Source organism: Mustela erminea, chromosome 5 (genome assembly GCF_009829155.1).
Source record: "Mustela erminea isolate mMusErm1 chromosome 5, mMusErm1.Pri, whole genome shotgun sequence".
NCBI lineage: Eukaryota > Metazoa > Chordata > Mammalia > Carnivora > Mustelidae > Mustela > Mustela erminea.
The window spans coordinates 28,490,007-28,511,949 of NC_045618.1; the positions used below are offsets into that span (position 1 = coordinate 28,490,007).

Here is a 21,943-nt window from a genome sequence, read left to right on the forward strand (position 1 = left end):
AAAAAAACTTCAGCTGTGAGGTACCTGGCTGGCTCAGTCAGTGAAGTGTGCGGCTCTTCATCTTGGGGGGCTATAAGTTTGAGCCCAGTGCTGGGTTTAGAGATTACTTAAAAATAACACCTTTGACATGTAATAATAAAAAGACATATGTGGTTGCTGAATGGGATGATCTTAATTGCACATGTAACGTAGATGTAATAACATTCCCATCAAGTAAAATACTAAATATTTTGCTTCAGCAAAGTAATGTGTTTCAAGAAAAAATATTATGGTTTTAGAAATGCATAAAACAGATTAAAGACATTCCTTGAATGAAGCCCTATGAGGTGTTTGGCAGAATCTCTGAGAATTAAATGCTTCTAAGATGCATTTTTGATTATTGTTGATTATCTAGGTTATTTCATAAAAATCTGGGGAGAGATAACTTAATTTTAGAAAACTGTTCCTTGTCAATCACAATACAGATTTTTGTCATGAAAATACAACTGATGTTATTTCATAAAGGTACATTTGATTCTCCACTTTTAGAAAAGTTGACATCAAATATTATATTATAACTTAATATTGACAAGTTGTGCCTCCACTATCAAATTAATTTCAGAACTCCTGATTGTGAATGTGTGTGTCAGTGAATTTTTTTTTTTCTTTTTCTGGGCTCATTTGCACTGATTATAATACCTGGGTGCTGCATTAAATGAGTTAAATTGAAAAAAAAAATAATAACACCTTTAAGAATAATAAATCAAAACAAAAAACAAATGAACAAAACAAATAAAAAACCCCAACCAAACAAACAAAAAATAGCTTCAGTTTCCAAAGTTGTATAGCAAAACTTTATCCCTAAACCTGAGCCTCTTCAGGCCATTCATAATCTTCATTATACTAGGAAATTCTTGCAAGAATGTTTGCTAGCTAACTGCCCCATCCACAAGCTAGCATGATCATTTAAACTGCACTTTTGAGGGGACAAGAGAAACCATTCATCAGTAATAAAGTATTTATACAACATGATTAAGTGATCCTGAAAAAGAGATGGGAAATGTAAAATGTTTATATTATAGCCAAATTCTAGACTATAATCACATTAAAATTAAAAAAAAAAAAAGGAAGGCTTACCCAAGCCATGTAAAACGGTCATGACCCTCCCCTTTCTTCAGGTAAGGAAATAAACTATAGATTATAAGAACAGAGCCTTTAGATAGGAATAAAAGAAACTGCCAGCACTTAAAACCAGACTATTAAAGACATGTTCCCTTAATACAGACAGAAATAATCCATGGTCATCTAGAAATAGAAATACTCTCTTCATGGACGACTGGGACACAAATAATAATTGGTATTATATCAACCAATAAAGAAAGCATTTTCAGTTGTCTACAAATAGCCACTCAAAATGTATTAATGAGATAAAAAAGAAATAATCTTTATGATTCTCTCTCAAGTTACTATACTCTGATTTGAACTAGGCAAGAAAGATCAAAGTACTGATAGCTCATTAAAATAGCTCATAAAAATACCAAGCCTTGGTGGGACGGGGCAGGAGTGTACCTGGGTGGCTTAGTCAGTTAAGCATCTGACTTTGGCTCAGGTGGTGATCTCAGGGTCCTGGGGCTGAGCAGGGAATCTGCTTGTCCCTCTGCCCCACCCTCTCTACTCATGCACTAGCTCACTCTCAAATACATAAAATCCAAAAATATTTTTTTTTTTAAAGATTTTATTTATTCATTTGACAGAGAGAGAAATCACAAGTAGGCGGAGAGTCAGGCAGAGAGAGAGAGAGAAGCAGGCTCCCGCCGAGCAAAGAGCCCGATGCGGGGCTCGATCCCAGGACACTGAGATCATGACCCGAGCCGAAGGCAGCGGCTTAATCCACTGAGCCACCCAGGCGCCCCTAAAATCCAAAAATATTATAGGAAAAGTAAACCAAGCCTGGGAATTACAGATTACCCTAAATTGTGTATATCTTCCTAACTTACTGTAATTCTCTATCTCATTCATTGACTCACAAATATTTACTACACATTTATATACTGCAAACTGAGCCAGAGTATACACTGAAGAAAACTGACAGGACACTGTGCATTATGATGTGTACCTTCTAGTTAAGATTACAGATGTTAAACGAATAATACAAAGCAGGGAAGGGGGACTCAAAGTTCTAGGAGAAGGAATAACTGGGGGGGGGTGTGTTAAAAAATGTGGTAGTCAGAAACAGCATCTGTATGAGTAATGCACAAGTTGAGATTTGTAGGAGTTAAAAGGGTGGGTGGGAGTAAAATTCTAAGCAGAGGAATGTATGTTTAAAAAAGGTTATAAGGAAAAGAAGAGTTTGCTGGGTACTGGGGGCTGAAAGACATTCAGTGGGGCACCCACTTTGAAAGCAGAGTAGTACAAGAGGATGAGAAAGAAAGCCAAGGACAAGATCACAGACAGCCTGTAGAACATGGTAAGGGCACCAACCTGTAAGAGCAAACAATGGAAAGACATGGAAGAGTTTAAGCAGGAGAGCAATATAATCAAACACACACTTACAAAAGATCACTTTAAAAGCTTACATGAGGGAAGGAACATAAGCAGGAGTCTGGTCAGAAATCCTCTGAAGTGGGCCATGTGAGAACTGATAGTAGTAGCAACAGAAATGGAGACAAGTAACTGGATCTGGGAACTCGCTGAGAAGGAGAATCAGAGGACCGATGTGGGAATGGAGGGTATAAAGAAGAACTCCTATGTTCAATAACTGAGATGGGGACCAGGAAAGGAGACTGGAAAGAAGACTTCATGGTTTCATGCTATAGAGTTAGAGATGCCTATGTACGAGACATTCAAGTACAGGTGTCAAGGCAGGCAGATACTGGGAGCAGAAAAGACATAAAACATGATGTATGAAACCTGGGAGTCACTGACATAGGAGATATTTTGAAAGCCATGGGAGCTTTTTCAAAAATGCTACTAGACTAAGTGGACCTTTACACAAAACTCTCTGACTTAAATCTCATACCTTATACAAAAGTTAACTCAAAATGATTCAGACTTACCTATAAAATGTAAAACCATAAAACTTTGAGAAAACACAAAACAGGAGAAAATCATCAGGATCTAGGACAAGGCAAAGAGTTCTTAAATTTGACACCAAAAGCATAATTCATAAAAGGAAAAACACCTATAAACTGAACCTCATCAAAGCTAAAACATTTTTTGCAAGACACAAGATATAAAAAAAAAATCTGTTGTGTTTCCATATACTAGTAATGAAATAGAAGAAAGAGAAATTAAGAGAATGATCCCATTTACAATTGTATCCAAAAGAATAAAATACCTAGGAATAAATTTAACCAAGGCGGTAAAAGACCTGTACTCCAAAATTCTAAGACACTGGTGAAAGAAATAGAAGATGACACAAATAAATGGTAAGATATACTCATGAACTGGAAGAATATTGTTTAAATGCCCGTATTATCCACAAACAATCCATAGATGCAGTGCAATCGCCATCAAAATACCAATAGTGTTTTTCACAGAACTAGAACAAAAATTCTTAAGATTTGTGTGGAACAACAGAAGACCCAGAATAGTCAAAGGAATCTCAAGAAAGAACCACAAAGCTGGAGGAATCACAATTACACATTTCAAACTATGCTATAAAGCTATAGTAATGAAAACAGTATGGTACTGGCACAAAAAGAGACACCCAGATCAATGGAACAGAATAGAGAGCTCAGAAATAAACCCACACATACATGGTCAATTAATCTATGACAAAGACAAGAATACACAATGGGGAAGAAAGACCATTTCTTCAATAAACAGCTTCAGGAAAACTGGATAGCTAGCTACATGCAAAAGAATGAAACTGGACCATTTCTTACATCATACACAAAAAGAAACTCAAACGGATTAAAGACCTAATTGTAAGACCTGAAACCATAAAACTGCTAGAAGAATTTTTGATAATAAAAAAAAAAACTGCTAGAAGAAAACATAGGCAATAAACTCATAAATCATCCTCAGCAATATTTTTCTGGCTGTCTCCCAAGCAAAGAAAACAAAAGCAAAACTAACAATGGGGACTACATCAAACTAAAAAGCTTTTGCACAGCAAAGGAAACCATCAATAAACAAAAAGGCAACCAGTATACAGGAAAAAATATTCACAAAATGATACATCCAATAAGGGGTTAATATCCAAAATATATAAAGAACTCGTGCAACTCAAGGCCAAAAAACCCAATAATCCAATTTAAAAATCAGTGGAGAACCGGAACAGACATTTTTTCCAAAGAAGACCTAGAGATGGCCAACAGACATATGAAAAGATGCTCTATACTAATCATCAGGAAAATACAAATCTAAACCACAGTGATACATCTACTCGCACTGGTCAGGATGACTCATATCAAAAAGGCAAGAAACAAAAAGTCTTTGCCAGGATATAGAGAAAGAGAACCCTCTTACGCTGTTGATGGGAACGTAAATTGATGACGTAGTCCCTATGGAAAATAGTATAGAGGTTCCTCAAAAAACTGAAAAGAGAAGTACCATATGATCTAGTAATTCTACTTCTGGGTTTTTACCCAAAGAAAATGAGAATACTAAATTGAAAATATGTTTATTGCAGTATTACTTATAATAGCCAAAATACAGAATTAATCTAAGTGTCTATTGATAGATGAATGGATAAAGAAGTGAGGGCTATACGTGCACGTGCATGTGACACACACACACACACAATGGGCTATTACTCAGCTTTAAAAATGAATGGGATCCTACCATTTGTTACAATAAGGATAGACCTGGGGTATTATGCTAAGTGAAGTAAGACAGAGAAAGACGAATACCATATGATTTCACTTATATGTGGAATCTGAAAAATAAAGCAAATAAACAAACAGCAAAAAAATACAGACAACAAATTTTTAAAATAATTTTATTTATTTTTTAATTCAAACATGTAACGTATTTTTATCGCTAGGGGTACAGGTCTGTGAATCGCCAGGTTTACACATTTCACAGCACTCATCATAGCACATACCCTCCCCAATATCCATATCCCAACACCCTCTCCCAAACGCCCTCCCCCAAGCAACCCTCAGTCTGTTTTTTGAGATTGAGTCTTTTATGGTTTGTCTCCCTCCCAATCCCATCTTCTTTCATTTTTTCTTTTCCTATCCCCCCAAACTCCCCACACTGCATCTCCACTTCCTCATATCTGGGAGATCATATGATAGTTGTCTTTCTCTGATTGATTTATTTCACTAAGCATAATACCCTCTAGTTCCATCCACGTCGTCGCAAATGGCAAGATTTCATTTCTTTTGATGGCTTCATAGTATTCCATTGTGTATATATAAAAACTCTTCTTTATCCATTCATCTGTTGATGGATATCTAGGTTCTTTCCATAGTTTGGCTATTGTGGAGATTGCTGCTATAAACATTCGGGCGCATGTACCCCTTTGGAGCACCACGTTTGTATCTTTAGGATATATACCTAATAGTGCAATCGCTGGGTCATAGGGTAGCTCTATTTTCAACTTTTTGAGGAAACTCCACACTGTTTTCCAGAGTGGTTGCACCAGCTTGCATTCCCACCAATAGTGTAGGAGGGTTCCCCGCTCTCTGCATCCTCGACAGCATCTGTCATTTCCTGACTTGTTAATTTTAGCCATTCTGACTGGTGTGAGGTGGTATCTCATTGTGGTTTTGATTTGTATTTCCCTGATGCCGAGTGATTTTTCATGTGTCTGTTGCATTTTTTCATGTGTCTCTTGGCCATCTGGATGTCTTCTTTTCAGAAATGTCTGTTCATGTCCTCTGCCCATTTCTTGATTGGAGTATTTGTTCTTTGGGTGTTGAGTTTGCTAAGCTCTTTATAGATTTTGGATCCTAGCTCTTTATCTGATATGTCGTTTGCAAATATCTTCTCCCATTCTGTCAGTTGTCTTTTGGTTTTGTTAACTGTTTCCTTTGCTGTGCAAAAGCTTTTGATCTTGATGAAATTCCAATAGTTCATTTTTGCCCTTGCTTCTATTGTCCTTGGCAATGTTCCTAGGAAAAGTTGCTGCGGTTGAGGTCAGAGAGATTGCTGCCTGTGTTCTCCTCAAGGATTTTGATGGATTCCTTTCTCACATTGAGGTCCTTCATCCATTTTGAGTCTATTTTTGTGTGTGGTATAAGGAAATAGTCCAATTTCATTTTTCTGCACAGACAACAAATTTTTGGCTGCCAAGCCAGGGGATGGGAGGAAAGTGGCACGGGGTGTGGGGGAGAATAGGTGAAGAGGATGAACAGGTACAAACTTCCAGGTATAAACTAAAATCTCAGGGATGAAAGTACAGCATAGGGAATATGGTCAATAGTATTTTAATAACTTTGGTGACAGATGGTAACGGCAGTTATCACAGTATGCATTTTGTAATGTTTAAAACTGGCAAATCACTAGGTTGTACACCTAAAACTAATAATATCTTTCATCAACTACACATAAATTTAAATAGATACACTAAAAAGCTTTGCTCTCTAAAAGACTATTAGAAGGATAAAATGAAGGTACATACTGGAAGAAATTAAAAACCACATATACAACAAAGGACTACAATGCAGACCATTATTTTAAAATCTTTTCAAAATTCAACAACAGAAAAACAATCCAATTAGAAAATCGGCAAGAGACATGGATGGATATTTCATGAAAGAGTATATGAAACTGTCAAATAAAACATGAAAAGTATTTAATATTAGGAAATATGCATTAGGGAAATGTGATTAAAACCAGAATGAGGCGGGGAGGAGACAGATGGTGGGGAAGTAGGAGGAGGCGCCATTTCAACCTGTACCCTAAAATGAGCTGATTACCTACCAAAGAACTCCGATCACCCATGAAATCAGCCCGAGATCAGAATTATACATGTCTGGATCTCTAAAGGGGCAGAAGACGCCAGTGGGCAGGTAAAGCGGAGTGGGAACGTTGGATTGATATCGGAAGACTGAGATTATTCCCTGCATATTCTCAGATAACAATGCTTTGAAACTGGAGCTCAATCACAAGGAAAAGTTTGGAAGGAACTCAAACACCTGGAAGCTAACGGAGTCTGCTTCTCCCTCCCTCTCAGTCCTTCCCCCACCTGCTCACACGCAACGCTCTCTCCCTCAAAAAATAAATAAAAAATATATTTTTAAAAAGTGTTACAATTAAAAAGATTATCCACCATGACCAGGTGGGATTCATCCCTGGGTTACAAGGATGGTTCAACATTCACAAATCAATCAATGTGATAGAACAAATCAATAAGAGAAAAGATAAGAATCACATGGTCCTCTCAATTGATGAAGAAGCATTTGACAAAATCCAGCATCCATTCCTGATTAAAGCGCTTAAAGTACAGGGTTAGAGGGAACATTCCTGAACTTCATCAAATCTATCTATGAAAGACCCACAGTAAATATCACCCTCAATGGGAAAAAGCTCGCAGCCTTCCTGTTGAGATCAGGAACACGAAAAGGATGTCCACTCTCACCACTCTTGTTCAACATAATATTAGAAGGCCTAGCAACAGCAATCAGACAACAAAGAGAAATAAGAGGTATCCAAATTGGCAATGCAGAAGGAAAACTCTCTCTCTTCACAGATGACATGATACTTTATATGGAAAACCCAAAAGACTCGACCCTCAAACTATTAGAACTCATACAGCAATACACTAACGTGGCAGGATACAAAATCAATGTACAGAAATCAGTGGCTTTCTTACACACTAACAGTGAAAATACAGAAGGGGAAATTAGAGAATCAATTCCATTTACTATAGCACCAAGAACCATTAAGATACCTGGGAATAAACCTACCCAAAGAGGTAAAGGATCTGTACTCGAGGAACTACAGAACACTCATGAAAGAAATTGAAGAAGACACAAAGAGATGAAAGACCAGTCCATGCTCTTGGATTGGTAGAATAAACATTGTTAAAATGTCTATACTCCCTAGAGCAATCCATACTTTTAATGCCATTCCAATCAAAATTCCACTGGCATTTTTCAAAGAGCTGGAGCAAACAATCCTAAAATTTGTATGGAGTCAGAAGATACCCTGAATTGCTAAGGAAATGTTGAAAAAGGAAAATAAAACTGGGGGCATCACGTTACCTGATTTCAAGCTTTACTACAAAGCTGTGATCGCCAAGACAGCATGGTACTGGCATAAAAACAGACACACAGACCAGTGGAACACAGTAGAGAGCCCAGATATGGACCCTCAACTCTATGGTCAAATAATCTTCGACAAAGCAGGAAAAAATATACAGTGGAAAAAAGACAGTCCCTTCAATAAATGGTGCTGGAAAAACTGGACAGCTATATGTAGAAGAATGAAACTCGACCATTCTCTTACACCATACACAAAGATAAACTCGAAATAGATAAAAGACCTCAACATGAGACAGGAATCCATCAGATTCCTAGAGAAGAACACAGGCAGTAACCTCTTCGATATCAGCCACAGGAATTCTTTCAAGATATGTCTCCAAAGGCAAAGAAAAAAAGCAAAAATGAACTTTTAGGACTTCATCAAGATCAAAAGCTTCTGCACAGCAAAGGAAACAATCAACAAAACAAAGAGGCAACCCACAGAATGGGAGAAGATATTTGCAAATGACAGTACAGACAAAAGGTTGATATCCAGGATCTATAAAGAACTCCTCAAACTCAACACACACAAAACAGACAATCATATCAAAAAATGGGCAGAAGATATGGACAGACACTTCTCCAATAAAGACATACAAATGGCTATCAGACACATGAAACAATGTTCATCATCATTAGCCCTCAGGGAGATTCAAATTAAAACCAAATTGAGATATCACCTTACACCAGTTAGAATGGCCAAAATTAACAAAACAGGAAACAACATGTGTTGGAGATGATGTGGAGAAAGGGGAAACCTCTTCCACTGTTGGTGGGAATGCAAGTTGGTGCAGCCTCTTTGGAGAACAGTGTGGAGATTCCTCAAGAAATTAAAAACAGAACTTCCCTATGACCCTGCCATTGCACTCCTGGGTATTTACCCCAAAGATACAGATGTCATGAAAAGAAGGGCCATCTGTACCCCAATGTTTATAGCAGCAATGGCCACGGTCACCAAACTGTGGAAAGAACCAAGATGCCCTTCAATGGATGAATGGATAAGGAAGATGTGGTCCATATACACTATGGAGTATAATGCCTCCATCAGAAAGGATGAATACCCAACTTTTGTAGCAACATGGAGGGGACTGGAAGAGATTATGCTGAGTGAAATAAGTCAAGCAGAGAGAGTCAATTATCATATGGTTTCACTTATTTGTGGAGCATAACAAATATCATGGAGGACAAGGGGTGTTAGAGAGGAGAAAGGAGTTGGGGTAAATTGGAAGGGGAGGTGAATCATAAGAGACTATGGACTCTGAAAAACAATCTGAGGGGTTTGAAGTGGCGGGGGTGTGGGAGGGTGGGGTACCAGGTGGTGGGTATTATAGAGGGCACAGATTGCATGGAGCACTGGGTGTGCTGAAAAAATAATGAATACTGTTTTTCTGAAAACAAATAAATAGAAAAAATTTAAAAAATAAAATGGGCAGAAGATATGGACAGACACTTCTCCAATGAAGACATACAAATGGCTATCAGACACATGAAAAAATGTTCATCATCACTAGCCATCAGGGAGATTCAAATTAAAACCACACTGAGATATCACCTTACACCAGTTAGAATGGCCCAAATTAGCAAGACAAAACAACGTGTGTTGGAGAGGATGTGAAGAAAGAGGAACCCTCTTCCACTGCTGGGAATGCAAGTTGGTGCAGCCACTTTGGAGAACAGTGTGGAGATTCCTTAAGAAATTAAAAATAGAGCTTCCCTATGACCCTGCAATTGCACTACTGGGTATTTACCCCAAAGATACAGACATAGTGAAAAGAGGATTTCGAAGGGGTGAGGGGTGGGAGGTTGGCTGAGCCTGTTGGTGGGTATTAAAGAGGGCAAGGATTGCATGGAGCACTGGGTGTGATGCAAAAACAATGAACACTGTTATGCGGGAAAAAATAAATAAATAAATAGATTAATTAATTAAAAATAGAGCTTCCCTATGACCCTGCAATTGCACTACTGGGTATTTACCCCAAAGATACAGATGTCATGAAAAGAAGGGCCATCTGTACCCCAATGTTTATAGCAGCAATGGCCACGGTCGCCAAATTGTGGAAAGAACCAAGATGCCCTTCAACGGATGAATGGATAAGGAAGATGTGGTCCATATACACTAAGGATGAATATCCAACTTTTGTAGCAACATGGACAGGCCTGGAAGAGATTATGCTGAGTCAATAAGTCAAGCAGAGAGAGTCAATTATCATATGGTTTCACTTATTTGTGGAGCATAGCAAAAGGATATGGGGAGATGCAGAGGAGAAGGGAGTTGTTGGAAATTGGTAGGGGAGTCGAACCATGAGAGACTATGGACTCTTGAAAAACAACCTGAGGGTTTTGAAGGGGTGGAGGGTGGGAGGTTGGGGGAGCCAGGTAGTGGGTATTAAGGAGGGCGCGTATTGCATGGAGCATTGGGTGTGGTGCAAAACAATGAATACTGTTACGCTGAAAAGAAATTAAAAAAAAAAAAAAAAGAAACCACAATGAGGTGATTCTAAAGCTGAAGGAGGAAGAGACCTAAATTTCTTCTGGTTCCAGTAATTCAGCTAGATAACTATCAAACCATTCTGAACACCTAATGAATTCAAGTGGAGAACGAAGAAAAGAATAGCAGCAACTGGGGTACCAAGGTGGTTCAGTGGGTTGGGTATCTGCCTCCAGCTCAGGTCATGATCTCAGGATCCTGGGACTGAGCCCTGCATTGGGCTCTCTACTCAGCAGGGAGTCTGCTTCCCCTTCCCTCTCTGCCTGCCTCTGCCTACTTGTGATCTGTCAAACAAATAAATAATATCTTAAAAAAAAAAAAAAAAAAGAATAGCAGCAACTCTATCAACAGAAAAGCGACTACTTTCTGCAAGGTAGGAGGGTGTGGAGAAGTGAATCCGAGTCGATAAATGGGAAGGTAGACCAAGGGGAGAGGGAGTCTGCCATCAGCCAGCTCCCATCAAGTGACAGAGCAGCAGAGCACAAAATTGCTCCTGTGGCTGGCAGAGCTGGGGAGGGGAGACACCCTTGCTGAGACAATGTGGTCTCAGGACCCTCAGGGTCACAGAAAGACTAAGGGTGCTTGAGTGGAGCAGGGCTCCAAGGTATAAGAGAGGGGAAGCTGGCTGCAAACAGTGAGCCAAGAAGCGGACTCTCAGTTTGGGGTCGCCATAAATCGTGATCCACGGCACAGCTGGACCACTGCTCTTCGAGCAGCGACCCAACAAATGGTAAAACCGGGCAGACCCACCTTCCTCCCCAGGAAGAGCAGCATGGGAGACCACTGCAGGAATCTGCTGGGTTTGGAGTCTCCGAACAAGGTCATATGCCAGAGAAAGAAATGCTCGGTCACAGGCATGGTGAGCATGGAGTGTGGGTGAAGACCAGGGAGACAGGAGTGACTGGCTGCTTTTCTCTGAGGGTGCACTGAGGAGTGGGGTCTAAAGCTTTTGGCTCCTCCAGGGCAGAGATTGGGAGGCCACCATTTTCACTCTCTTCCTCTAAAGCTGTGAGGAAAGCTTTCAGGGAACGAAAGCCACAGAGAGCAAACTAGAACAGGTTACTCAGCCTGGCCACTGGCAAGGGTGCTGCAATTCTACCTGGGGCAAAGACATTTGGGAATTACTGCAACAGGCCCCTCCCCCAGAACATCAGCAAGAACATCCAGCCAAGATCAAGTTTACCCATCAAGAAGAACTACACACTCCAGCTCTAGGGGAATTCAGTATATAGAATTATGGCTTTTTTCCCATGATTCTTTAGTCTTTCAACTTTAATTTCTTAAATTTTCTACTTCCTTATTTTTCTTTTGGAATTGTTCTGTCCTTTTTCAACCAACTTCTTATCAATTCCTTTCTTAAAAATCTTTAATTTTCATTGTTACAGTCACATGCCATGTATTCATTGTATTTAACCTGATTGTTGTATATATGTAGATTTTCTTTAAAATTTTGGGATGCAAATTCTTCTAACAGACCAAAACAGACCCAAAATCTAGTATGGTCTATTCTATTCACCAGCCTGATCGTGTTCTTTTTTCCCCTCTTTTCTCTGTTTTCTTTTCCACCCGGTTGCAAGTCTCTTCTGTTTTATTTAATGTATATTTCTCTAAGGTTGTTGTTACCCTTTCAGGATTTTGTTCTCTTGTTCATCTGTTCTTCAACAAAATGACAAAATGGAAAAACTCACCTCAAAAAACAGAACAAGAGTCAGTACTGACTGCCAGGGACCTCATCAATATGGACATTAGTAAGATGTCGGAATTAGGGTTCAGAATAACAATTATGAAGAAACTAGCTGGGCTTGGAAAAAAGCAGAGAAGACATTAGAGAATCCCTTTCTGGAGAACAAAAATCTAACCAAGTAGAAATCAAAAAGGTTATTTATAAGGTGGAATTGAAAATGGAGGCTCTAGCTAGGAAAAATGAGGCAGAAGAGAGAATTAGTGGTACAGAACACCAAATGACGCAGAATCAAGAAGCTGAGAAAAAGACAGATAAACAACTACTAGATGCAATGGGAGAATTTGAGAGATAAGAGATACCATAAAGCAAAACAGAATAATTGGAATCCCCGATGATGAAGAAAGAGACGGGCAGAAGGTATATTGGAACAGATTATAGTGGTGAACTACCCTACTCTGGGGAAGGGAACAGGCATCAAAATCCAGGAGGCACAGAGAACTCCCCTCAAAATCAATAAAAATAGGTCAACACCCTGACATCTAATAGCAAAACTTACAAATCTCAGAGACAGACAGAAAATCCTGAAAGCAGCTCAGGACACGAGGTCTGTAAGCTACAATGTCAGAAACATTAGATTGGCAGCAGACCTATCCACAGAGACCTCGCAGGCCAGAAAGGACTGGCATGATATATTCAGGGTACTAAATGAGCAAAACATGCAGCCAAGAATACTTTATCCAGCTAGACTGTCACTGAAAATAGGAGAGATAAAACGCTTCCAGGACAAATAGAAACTAAAAGAATTTGCAAATCACCAAACCAGCCCTACAAAAAATATTGAAAGGGGTCCTCTAAGCAAAGTGAGAGCCCCAAAGTACCACAGACCAGAAAGGAACAGAGACCATATACAGAAAACGGTCACCTTACAGACAATACCATGGCACTAAATTCATCTCTCTCAATAGTTACCCTGAATGTAAATGGGCTAACTGCCCCAATCAAAAGACACAGGGTATCAGACTGGATAAAAAAGCAAGACCCATCAATATGCTGTCCGCAAGAGACTCATTCTAGACTCAAAGACACTTCCAGATTCAAAGTGAGGGGGTAAAAACCATTTATGATTAGCACGATGCTAATGGACATCAAAAGAAAGCTGGGCTGGTGACCCTTATATCAGACAAATTAGATTTTTAATCAAAGACTGTAGTAAGAGATGAGGAAGGACACTCTAGCATACATAAAGGGTCTATCAACTGTAAATATTCATTGCCCCTAACATGGGAATAGCCAATTATATAAGCCAATTAATAACAAAATCAAAGAAACACACGGACAATAATACAATAACAGGAGGGAACTTTTTTTTTTTAAAGATTTTATTTATTTATTTGACAGAGAGAGGCAGCGAGAGCAGGAACACAAGCAAGGGGGGTAGGAGAGGGAAAGCAGGCTTCCCGCTGAGCAGGGAGTCCGATATGGGGCTCCATCCCAGGACCCTGTGATCATGACCTGACCCGAAGGCAGATGCTTAAAAATAGAGAATTGTACACACACACACCACACACACACACACACATATATCACATCTTTATCCATTCATCTGTCAACACATATATATGTGTGTGTGTGTGTATATATATACACACACACACACTGTGTACACACACACACACACACACACACACACACACACACCCCACATCTTTATCCATTCATCTGTCAACAGGCATCTAGGCTCTTTCCATAGTTTGGCTATTGTGGACATTAGTGCTATAACACTGGGGTACAGGTGCACCTTTGGATTACTACATTTATATCTTTGGGGTGATTACCCAGTAGTGCAATTGTTGGGTCATAGGGTAGCTGTATTTTAAACTCGTTGAGGGATCTCCATACTACTTTCCAGAGTGGCTGCACCAGCTTGCATTCCCACCAACTGTGTAGGAGGGTTCCTCTTTCTCTGCGTCCTTTCCTACATCTACTGTTTCCTGACTTGTTAATTTTAGCCATTCTGACTGATGGGAGGTGGTATCTCACTCTGGTTTTGATTTGAGTTTTCCTGATGGCTAGTGATGTGGAACATTTTTCATGTGTCTTTTGGTGATTCGGATGTCTTCTAAGCAGAAATGTCTGTTCATGTCTTCTGTCCATTTCTTAATTGGATTATTTATTCCTTGGGTCTTGAGTTTGACAAGTTCTTTAAGATTTTGGATACTAGTCCTTTATCTGTCATTTGCAGATATCTTCTCCCATTCTGTTGGTTATCTTTTGGTTTTGTTGACTGTTTCCTTTGCTGTGCAAAAGCTTTTGATCTTGATGAAGTCCCAGGAGTTCATTTTTGCCCTTGCTTCCCTTGACTTTGGAGATACATCTAGGAAGAACTTTCTGTGACTGAGTTTGAAGAGGTTGCTGTCTGTGTTATCCTCTAGGATTTTGATGGATTCCTGCTCATATTTAGGTCTTTCATACATTTTGAGTCTTTTTTTGTGTGTGTATGGTGAAAGGAAATGGGGAGTTTCAGTATTCTGCATGTAACTGTCCAATTTTCCCAAAACCATTTGTAGAAGAGACTGTCTTTTTTCTATTGGATCTTCTTTCCTGCTTTGTTGAAGATTAGTTGACCACAGAGATGAGGTTGTATAGCTCAGTTCTCTGTTCTGTTCCATTGATTTATGTATCTGTTCTTGGGCCAATACCATACCGTCTTGATGATTTGTAATACAGCTTGAAGTCTGGAATTTTGATGCCATGAATTTTGGTTTTATCAACATACCTCTGACTGTTGAGGTTCTTTTCTGGTTCCATACAAATTTTAGGATGATTTGTTCCATTTCCATGAAAAAAGTTGATGGTATTTTGATAGCGATTGCATTGACTGTGTAGATTATCTAGGTAGCATAGACATTTTCACAATATTTGTTCTTCCAACCCATGAGCATGGAACATTTTTCCATTTCTTGGTGTCTTAATTTCTTTCATGAGTACTCTGTAGTTTTCTGAGTACAAATCCTTTGCCTCTGTAGTTAGATTTATTCCTATGTATCTTACTGTTTTGGGTGCACAATTGTAAATAGAATCAAATCCTTAATTTCTCTTTCTTCTGTCTCGTTGTTAGTGTATAGAAATGCAGCTGATTTTCGTGCATTGCTTTTATATTGTGTCACTTTGCTGAATTCCTGTGTGAGTCCTAGCAGTTTTGGTATGTAGTCTTTTGGGTTTTCCACATAAAGTATCATAACATCTGCAAAGAGTGAGAGTTTGACTTGTTCTTTGCCAATTTAGATGCCTTTTATTTCTTTTTGTTGTCTGATTCCTGAGGCTGGTACTTGTAGTACTGTGTTGAACAGCAGTGGTGATAGTGGACATCCCTGCTGTGTTTCTGACCTTAGGGTAAAAGCTCTCAGTTTTCCCCATTGCAAATAATTCACTGTGGGTTTTGCATAGATGGCTTTTATGATACTGAAGTATGTACCCTCTATCTCTACACTGTGAAGACTTTTAATCAAGAAAGAATGCTATACTTTGTCTCAAGAAAGGATGCTATACTTTGTCAAAAGCATTGGTTTTGCATTTGTTTTTACTGTATCAGTTGAGAGGATCATATGGTTTTTGTTCTTTCTTTTATTATTATTTTTTTTTTTTTTTTTAAGATTTTTATTTATTTATTTGACACAGAGAGATCACAAGTAGGCAGAGAGGCAGGCAGAGAGAGAGAGGAGGAAGCAGGCTCCCTGCTGAGCAGAGAGCCTGATGCGGGACTCGATCCCAGGACCCTGAGATCATGACCTGAGCCGAAGGCAGCGGCTTAACCCACTGAGCCACCCAGGCGCCCATGTTCTTTCTTTTATTAATGTGGTGTATCATATTGATTAATTTGTGAATGTTGAACCACCTTTGCAGTCCAGGAATAAATCCCACTTGGTCATGACAAATAATCCTGTTAATGTACTGTTGGATCCTGTTGGCTAGTATCTTGGTGAGAATTTTGGAATCCATGTTCATCAGGGATATTGGTCTGTAATTCTCCTTTTTGGTAGGGTCTTTGGTTTTATAATCAAGATAATGCTGGCCTCATAGAGTCTGGACGCTTTCCTTCCATTTCTGTTTTTTGGAACAGTTTCAGAATAGATATTCATTCTTCTTTAAATGGTAGAATTTCCCTGGGAAGCCATCTGGCCTTGGGCTCTTGTTTGTTGTGAAATTTTTGATTACTGCTTGAATTTCCTTGTTGGTTATAGGTGTGTTGAGGTTTTCTGTTTCTTCTTGTTTCAGTTTTGATAGTTTATATGTCTCTAGCAATGCATCCATTTCTTCCAGATTGCCTAATTTCTTGGCATATAGTTGCTCATATAGGTTCTTATACTTCTTTGTATTTCTCCTTGGTGTTTGTTGTGATGTCTCCTCTTTAATTCATGATTTTATATATTTGGGTCCTTTCTCTCTCTCTCTCTCTCTCTCTCTCTTTTTTTTTTTTTTTTGATAAGTCTGGTCAGGGATTTACCAATCTTATTAATTCCTTCAATGGATCAGCTCCTAGTTTCGTTGATCTGTTCTGCTGTTCTTTTGGTTTCTATTTGATTGATTTCTTTTCTGATTTTTATTATTTCTCTTCTAGTTGGTTTAGGCTTTATTTGCTGTTCTTTCTCCAGCTACGTTAGGTGTAGGGTTAAGTTTGTATTTGAGACCTTTATTATTTCTTGAGAAAGGCTTGAAGTGCTATATTCCTCAACCTTCAGACCTCTTTTACTGCATCCCAAAGGCTTTTGAAGAGTTGTGTTTTCATTTTCATTTGTTTCCATGAATTTTAAAAATTCTCCTTTAATTGCCTGGTTGACCCATTCATTCTTTAGTAGGATGCTCTTTGGCCTCCATGTATCGGAGTTATTTCCAACATTCCTCTTATGACTGAGCTCCACTTTCAAAGCATTGTGGTCTGAAAATATGCAGAGAATAATCCCCATCTTCTGATACTGGTTGAGACCTGATTTGTGACCCAGGATGTGATCCAGTGAGGAGAATGTTCCATGTGTGCTAGAGAAGAATATATGTTCTGTAGCTTTGGGAAGGAATGGTCTGAATCTGTCTGTGAAGTCCATCTAGTCCAGTGTGTCATTTAAAGCCCTATTTCCTTGTCGATCTTTTGCTTAGATGATCTGTCCATTGCGGTGAGGGGGGTATTAATGTCCCTGAATGGGGTGCCTGGGTGGCTCACATATTGTGTATACCCAGGGACCTACACAATGGAATATTATGCAGCCATAAAAAATAAAATCCTGCCATTTGCAATGATTAGGGTAGAACTAGAGGGCATTATGCTAAGCAAAGTAAGTCAATCAGAGAAAATTATCATGCAATCTCACTGATATGTGGAATTTGAAAAACATGGCAGAGGATAATAGGGGAAGAAAGGAAAAAATGAAATAAGAAGAAACTAGAGAGGGAGATAAACCACAAGAGACTCTTAATCTCAGGAAACAAACTGAGGGTTCCTAGAGTGAAGGAGGTTGGTACAAACTTGTACCCCTGAAACAAATAATACATTATAGGTTAATAAAAAAAAAAAAGTTGATTCTAGATAGCCTAATAATGCTATTTTTTTTTTAAAAAAAGGGAACCACAGTGAGGTATCACTAATCAGAATGGCTAAAATAAAAACAAATGGAACAACCAAGTGCTGGATGTAGAGAAACTAAATCACTTATACATTCCTTGTTGGAATATAAAATAGTAAACCACTACGGAAAACAGTTTAACAATTTCTTTAATAATTCAATACGCTACAATAACTATAGGACTCAGCCACTGTAATCCTGGACATGCAAAAGCAAAACACATGAGAAAGCAAAACACATTCATACAAAAATGTGTATAGAAGCACTCACAGCTTTATTTGTAATAACCAAACACTAGAATCAGGCTGGAAGTCCTTCAAGAAGTGTCTGGTTAAACTGTAGTATGTGGTACACCACAGAATAAAAATGAACAAACTAGTCATATAAGTAGATGAATCTCCAGGAATCAGGATGAGTTAAAAATACTAATTCCTAGAAGTTGGAATCCCAAAATGTGGGATCCCATTTATGTAGCTATGTTTTTTGAAATGACAAAACATTAAAAATGCAGGAAAGAGGGGCGCCTGGGTGGCTCAGTGGGTTAAGCCGCTGCCTTCGGCTCAGGTCATGATCTCGGGGTCCTGGATCGAGCCCCGCGTCGGGCTCTCTCCTCAGCAGGGAGCCTGCTTCCCTTCCTCTCTCTGCCTGCCTTTCTGCCTACTTGTGATCTCTGTCTGTCAAATAAATAAATAAATAAATAAATAAATAAATAAATAATTCTTTAAAAAAAAAATGCAGGAAAGATTAGCTGTTGCCAGGAGTTAGGGGAACTGGGTGTTTAAGAGGAGATGGGCATGGTTTGAGAAGACAAGAAGGAGGATTCCTATGTATTTGGAACTTCAGTATCTTCACTGTGGTGGTGGATACACAAACCTACACAGGTGATCAAGTTATGCAGAACTTCATACATATACACAAATGAGTTATAAGAAAAACTGGGAAAATCTAAGTTCTATGGATTTTATCACACTCTCATTGTGATATTACACTACAGTTTTGTAAAACATTATACTGGCGAAGTATATAAGGAATCTTTACTTAATTTCTTACAGCTGCATGTGAACATACAATTTTCTAAAAAATTTCAATTAAAAAAAAAAAGCCACAGGAATGGAAGGAAGAGAAAAGAAAAAGGACCTAGTATCAAATTCTGAAGAACTCCAACATGTAGAAGTTAGGTGAACAGGAGGTACCAGCTAAAGAGACTGAGAGGATGCAGCCAGTGGCCAAGAGAAAAGTGTTTAGATCTTGCTGAGAAATCAGATAATCAAATATAATAAAGCCAGAAAAGGGACACCTGGTTTTACCAACATGGAAATCCCTGTTGGCAACAGTGGTTTGGGAGGAATATTAACTGCTAATGCCAGGGGACAGTGGCTAAAGAGTGAATAAGAAGTGAAGAGTGTGATTACATAAACACTGTTGTAAGAGTATAAATGGTGCAGCCACCTTGGAAAAGAGTCAGGCATTTCATCAAAAAGTTCAACAGTTACCAGAGGACCTACTAATTCCACACAGATATATATGAAAGAGAAATTAAGATCTCCATGCAGATAAAAACATGCATGTGAATGTTCATAGCAGCATTATACATGATAGAGGCAGAAACAATAAATGTCCACAAATAAATAAAATGTGGTTTAGCCATACAATGGAATATTCATCCATAAAATGGAAGTATTAATATATGTTACAATATACATGAACTTTAAAAACATTTTGCTAAGTGAAAGAAGCCAGCCACAGAAGGCTACATTTCATATTGTTCCACTTACATGAAATTATATTAATTTCCACTTCACATGTACATGAAATATACAAAAACAGGAAAATCCTTAGAGACAGAAAGGAAATTAGTGGTTGTCAGTGGGGTGGGGAGTTTGAGGAGGAAGGACGAATGACTGCTAATGGGTATGGGGTTTCTTTTGGGGAATGAGGAAAATGTTCTGAAATTGGATAGCAGCAACGGTTACAAAACTCTATGAATATATGAAAAAAAAAACACTGAACTGTACTTTCATAGGGTGAGTTTTGACGTATGTGAATTGTATCACAATGAAGCTATTATTTTTTTTAAAAAAGGTATGGCTATGATAAGGAACAGAAGAATAATAGCTAGAAGATGGAGAATATAAAATACACGGGACAAAAACTGCTCAATAATCTGATCAGAGTCACTCAGTGGATATGCTCTAGCCTGAGTCTGAGATTGCAAAACTCTGTTTTATCAGTCCTTCACATTTTTTAGTTCTTCCCAAGCTAGCCAGTAAATCCTCCTCATCACTTAACAGTTGACTGTGAAGACCAAGTCACTCTGATTCTGCTTCACATTACCCCTTCCATTCATATTTCCATTCCCGCTGTACCAATTTAGATCGTCCTCACTTCACTCTAAGACAGGGCCATCAACTCTCTCTCTTTTTTTTTTTTAAAGATTGATTTATTTGCGAGAGAGAGAGAGAGAGAGAGAGAGAGAAAGAGGGGCAGCCTATGTAAGCAGGGTTAGGGGGAGAGGGAGAGAAAAAGCAAACTCTGCGTTGAGTGCATACAGAGCCAAAGGCAGAGCTTGATCTTATGACCTGAAATCATGACCTGAGCTGAATTCAAGTCCAACATTCAATCCAGTGAGACATTCTGGTGCCCCAAGACAGGGCCTCACCTATTAACTAGTCCTGCATTCTTCCAGGCTTTGTGAACACAATCTATCTTCTACTGTTACCCATGTTTCTTTCTAAAACATTCTCTTTCCTGTATTTTCCTGTTCCTGAAAAAGCTAATAGCTTGCTTACCCATGTTTCTTTCTAAAACATTCTCTTTCCTGTATTTTCCTGTTCCTGAACAAGCTAATAGCTTGCTTACCAGGAAAAAAGAAAATTAAAACAAAACACCAAAAAACCCTGTCAACATAATGATAAGATATTTTGTCAGCACAATTTCATACAACTCTTCTATAAGAATTCTATCCACCTTGCATTGTAGCTCAATGAGCAGGGAGAAGGAGCCCATGAGATTTTTCTGTGATTATTCCAGGGATCATAGGCTTGTGAGAATCATTCTCAAATCTTTCTCTAAGCCATCAGTCACAATTTATATTTGAAAAACATTTGATTTTTTATGATGAAATGTATACAAATAGGGGACATTAAAAACTTCTACTGATAAACAACATAACAGTTCTCAAATGATGGTTCCCATATGAGCAATATCGGCTTCACCTGAGACCATCTTAGAATTGTAGAAATGCATACTCTCAGCTTTTCCCACCCAGACTGAGTGAATCAGTAACCCTGGGGTAAAGCTGAGCACTTAACTAACTTAACTAACTTAACTAACTTAACTCCCAGCACTTAACTAATCCTCCAAATGATTCTTACATACACTATCAAAGAAAATAGTTACTTAAACTTACCCTCCTGAGAGAACAGGTAACACCACTCGAACAAATGGAGGATCAAATGGAAAGTTATCCTAAAATGCAAATGGGAAAGTTTAACTAATTTGAAGAAACCCCTTAATACTATATTATTTCCAAGATTTTAAAATAGTCTACAAAGAATGTGTGCATTTATTATCTGATGATGAGGGTCATAAAAGTAAAAATAGTACCAAAAATAAAATGAAGTAAAAACCACAGCAAAAAAAAAAAAAAAAAAAAAAAAGGAAAGAAAGAAAGAAAAAAGAAAAAAGAAAAGAAAAGAAAAAAAAATCATGGCCAAACAGTTATAAAAAATATGAAGGGGTGTTCCATTTCCAATAAAACTATATATAGGGACCATTCCAATAATGATATACTAGATAACTTAGAGCAATCCTCTGGTTGACAATTAGAAGAGGTGGATAGAATTTAACAATTTTAACAATTTTTTTAAAATTTAACAATTACAGAGCTAAGATCAGGAAGAAAAAGAGAATCCCAGAGAGAGCCAGGCCTCTCCCCCAACCCCCAAACCTTAGGTTTTCTTTCAATTACAGAAAAGGA

At 38.4% G+C, this 21,943-nt stretch overlaps 1 protein-coding gene across 5 annotated transcripts in view; it reads right to left on the reverse strand.

Moving 5' to 3' along the window:
- UBE2Q2 (ubiquitin conjugating enzyme E2 Q2) overlaps nucleotides 1-21,943 on the reverse strand; it is a 73,685-nt gene that overhangs the window by 12,522 nt on the left and 39,220 nt on the right. For all 5 annotated transcript variants that reach the window (XR_004285632.1, XM_032342341.1, XM_032342340.1 and 2 more), the window contains one exon: nucleotides 21,374-21,432. Coding sequence is in view for 4 of the 5 variants with exons in the window: in XM_032342341.1 (XP_032198232.1) it covers nucleotides 21,374-21,432 (59 nt within the window). In the remaining variant the exon portion in view is untranslated. The remainder of the gene's footprint in view (nucleotides 1-21,373; nucleotides 21,433-21,943) is intronic.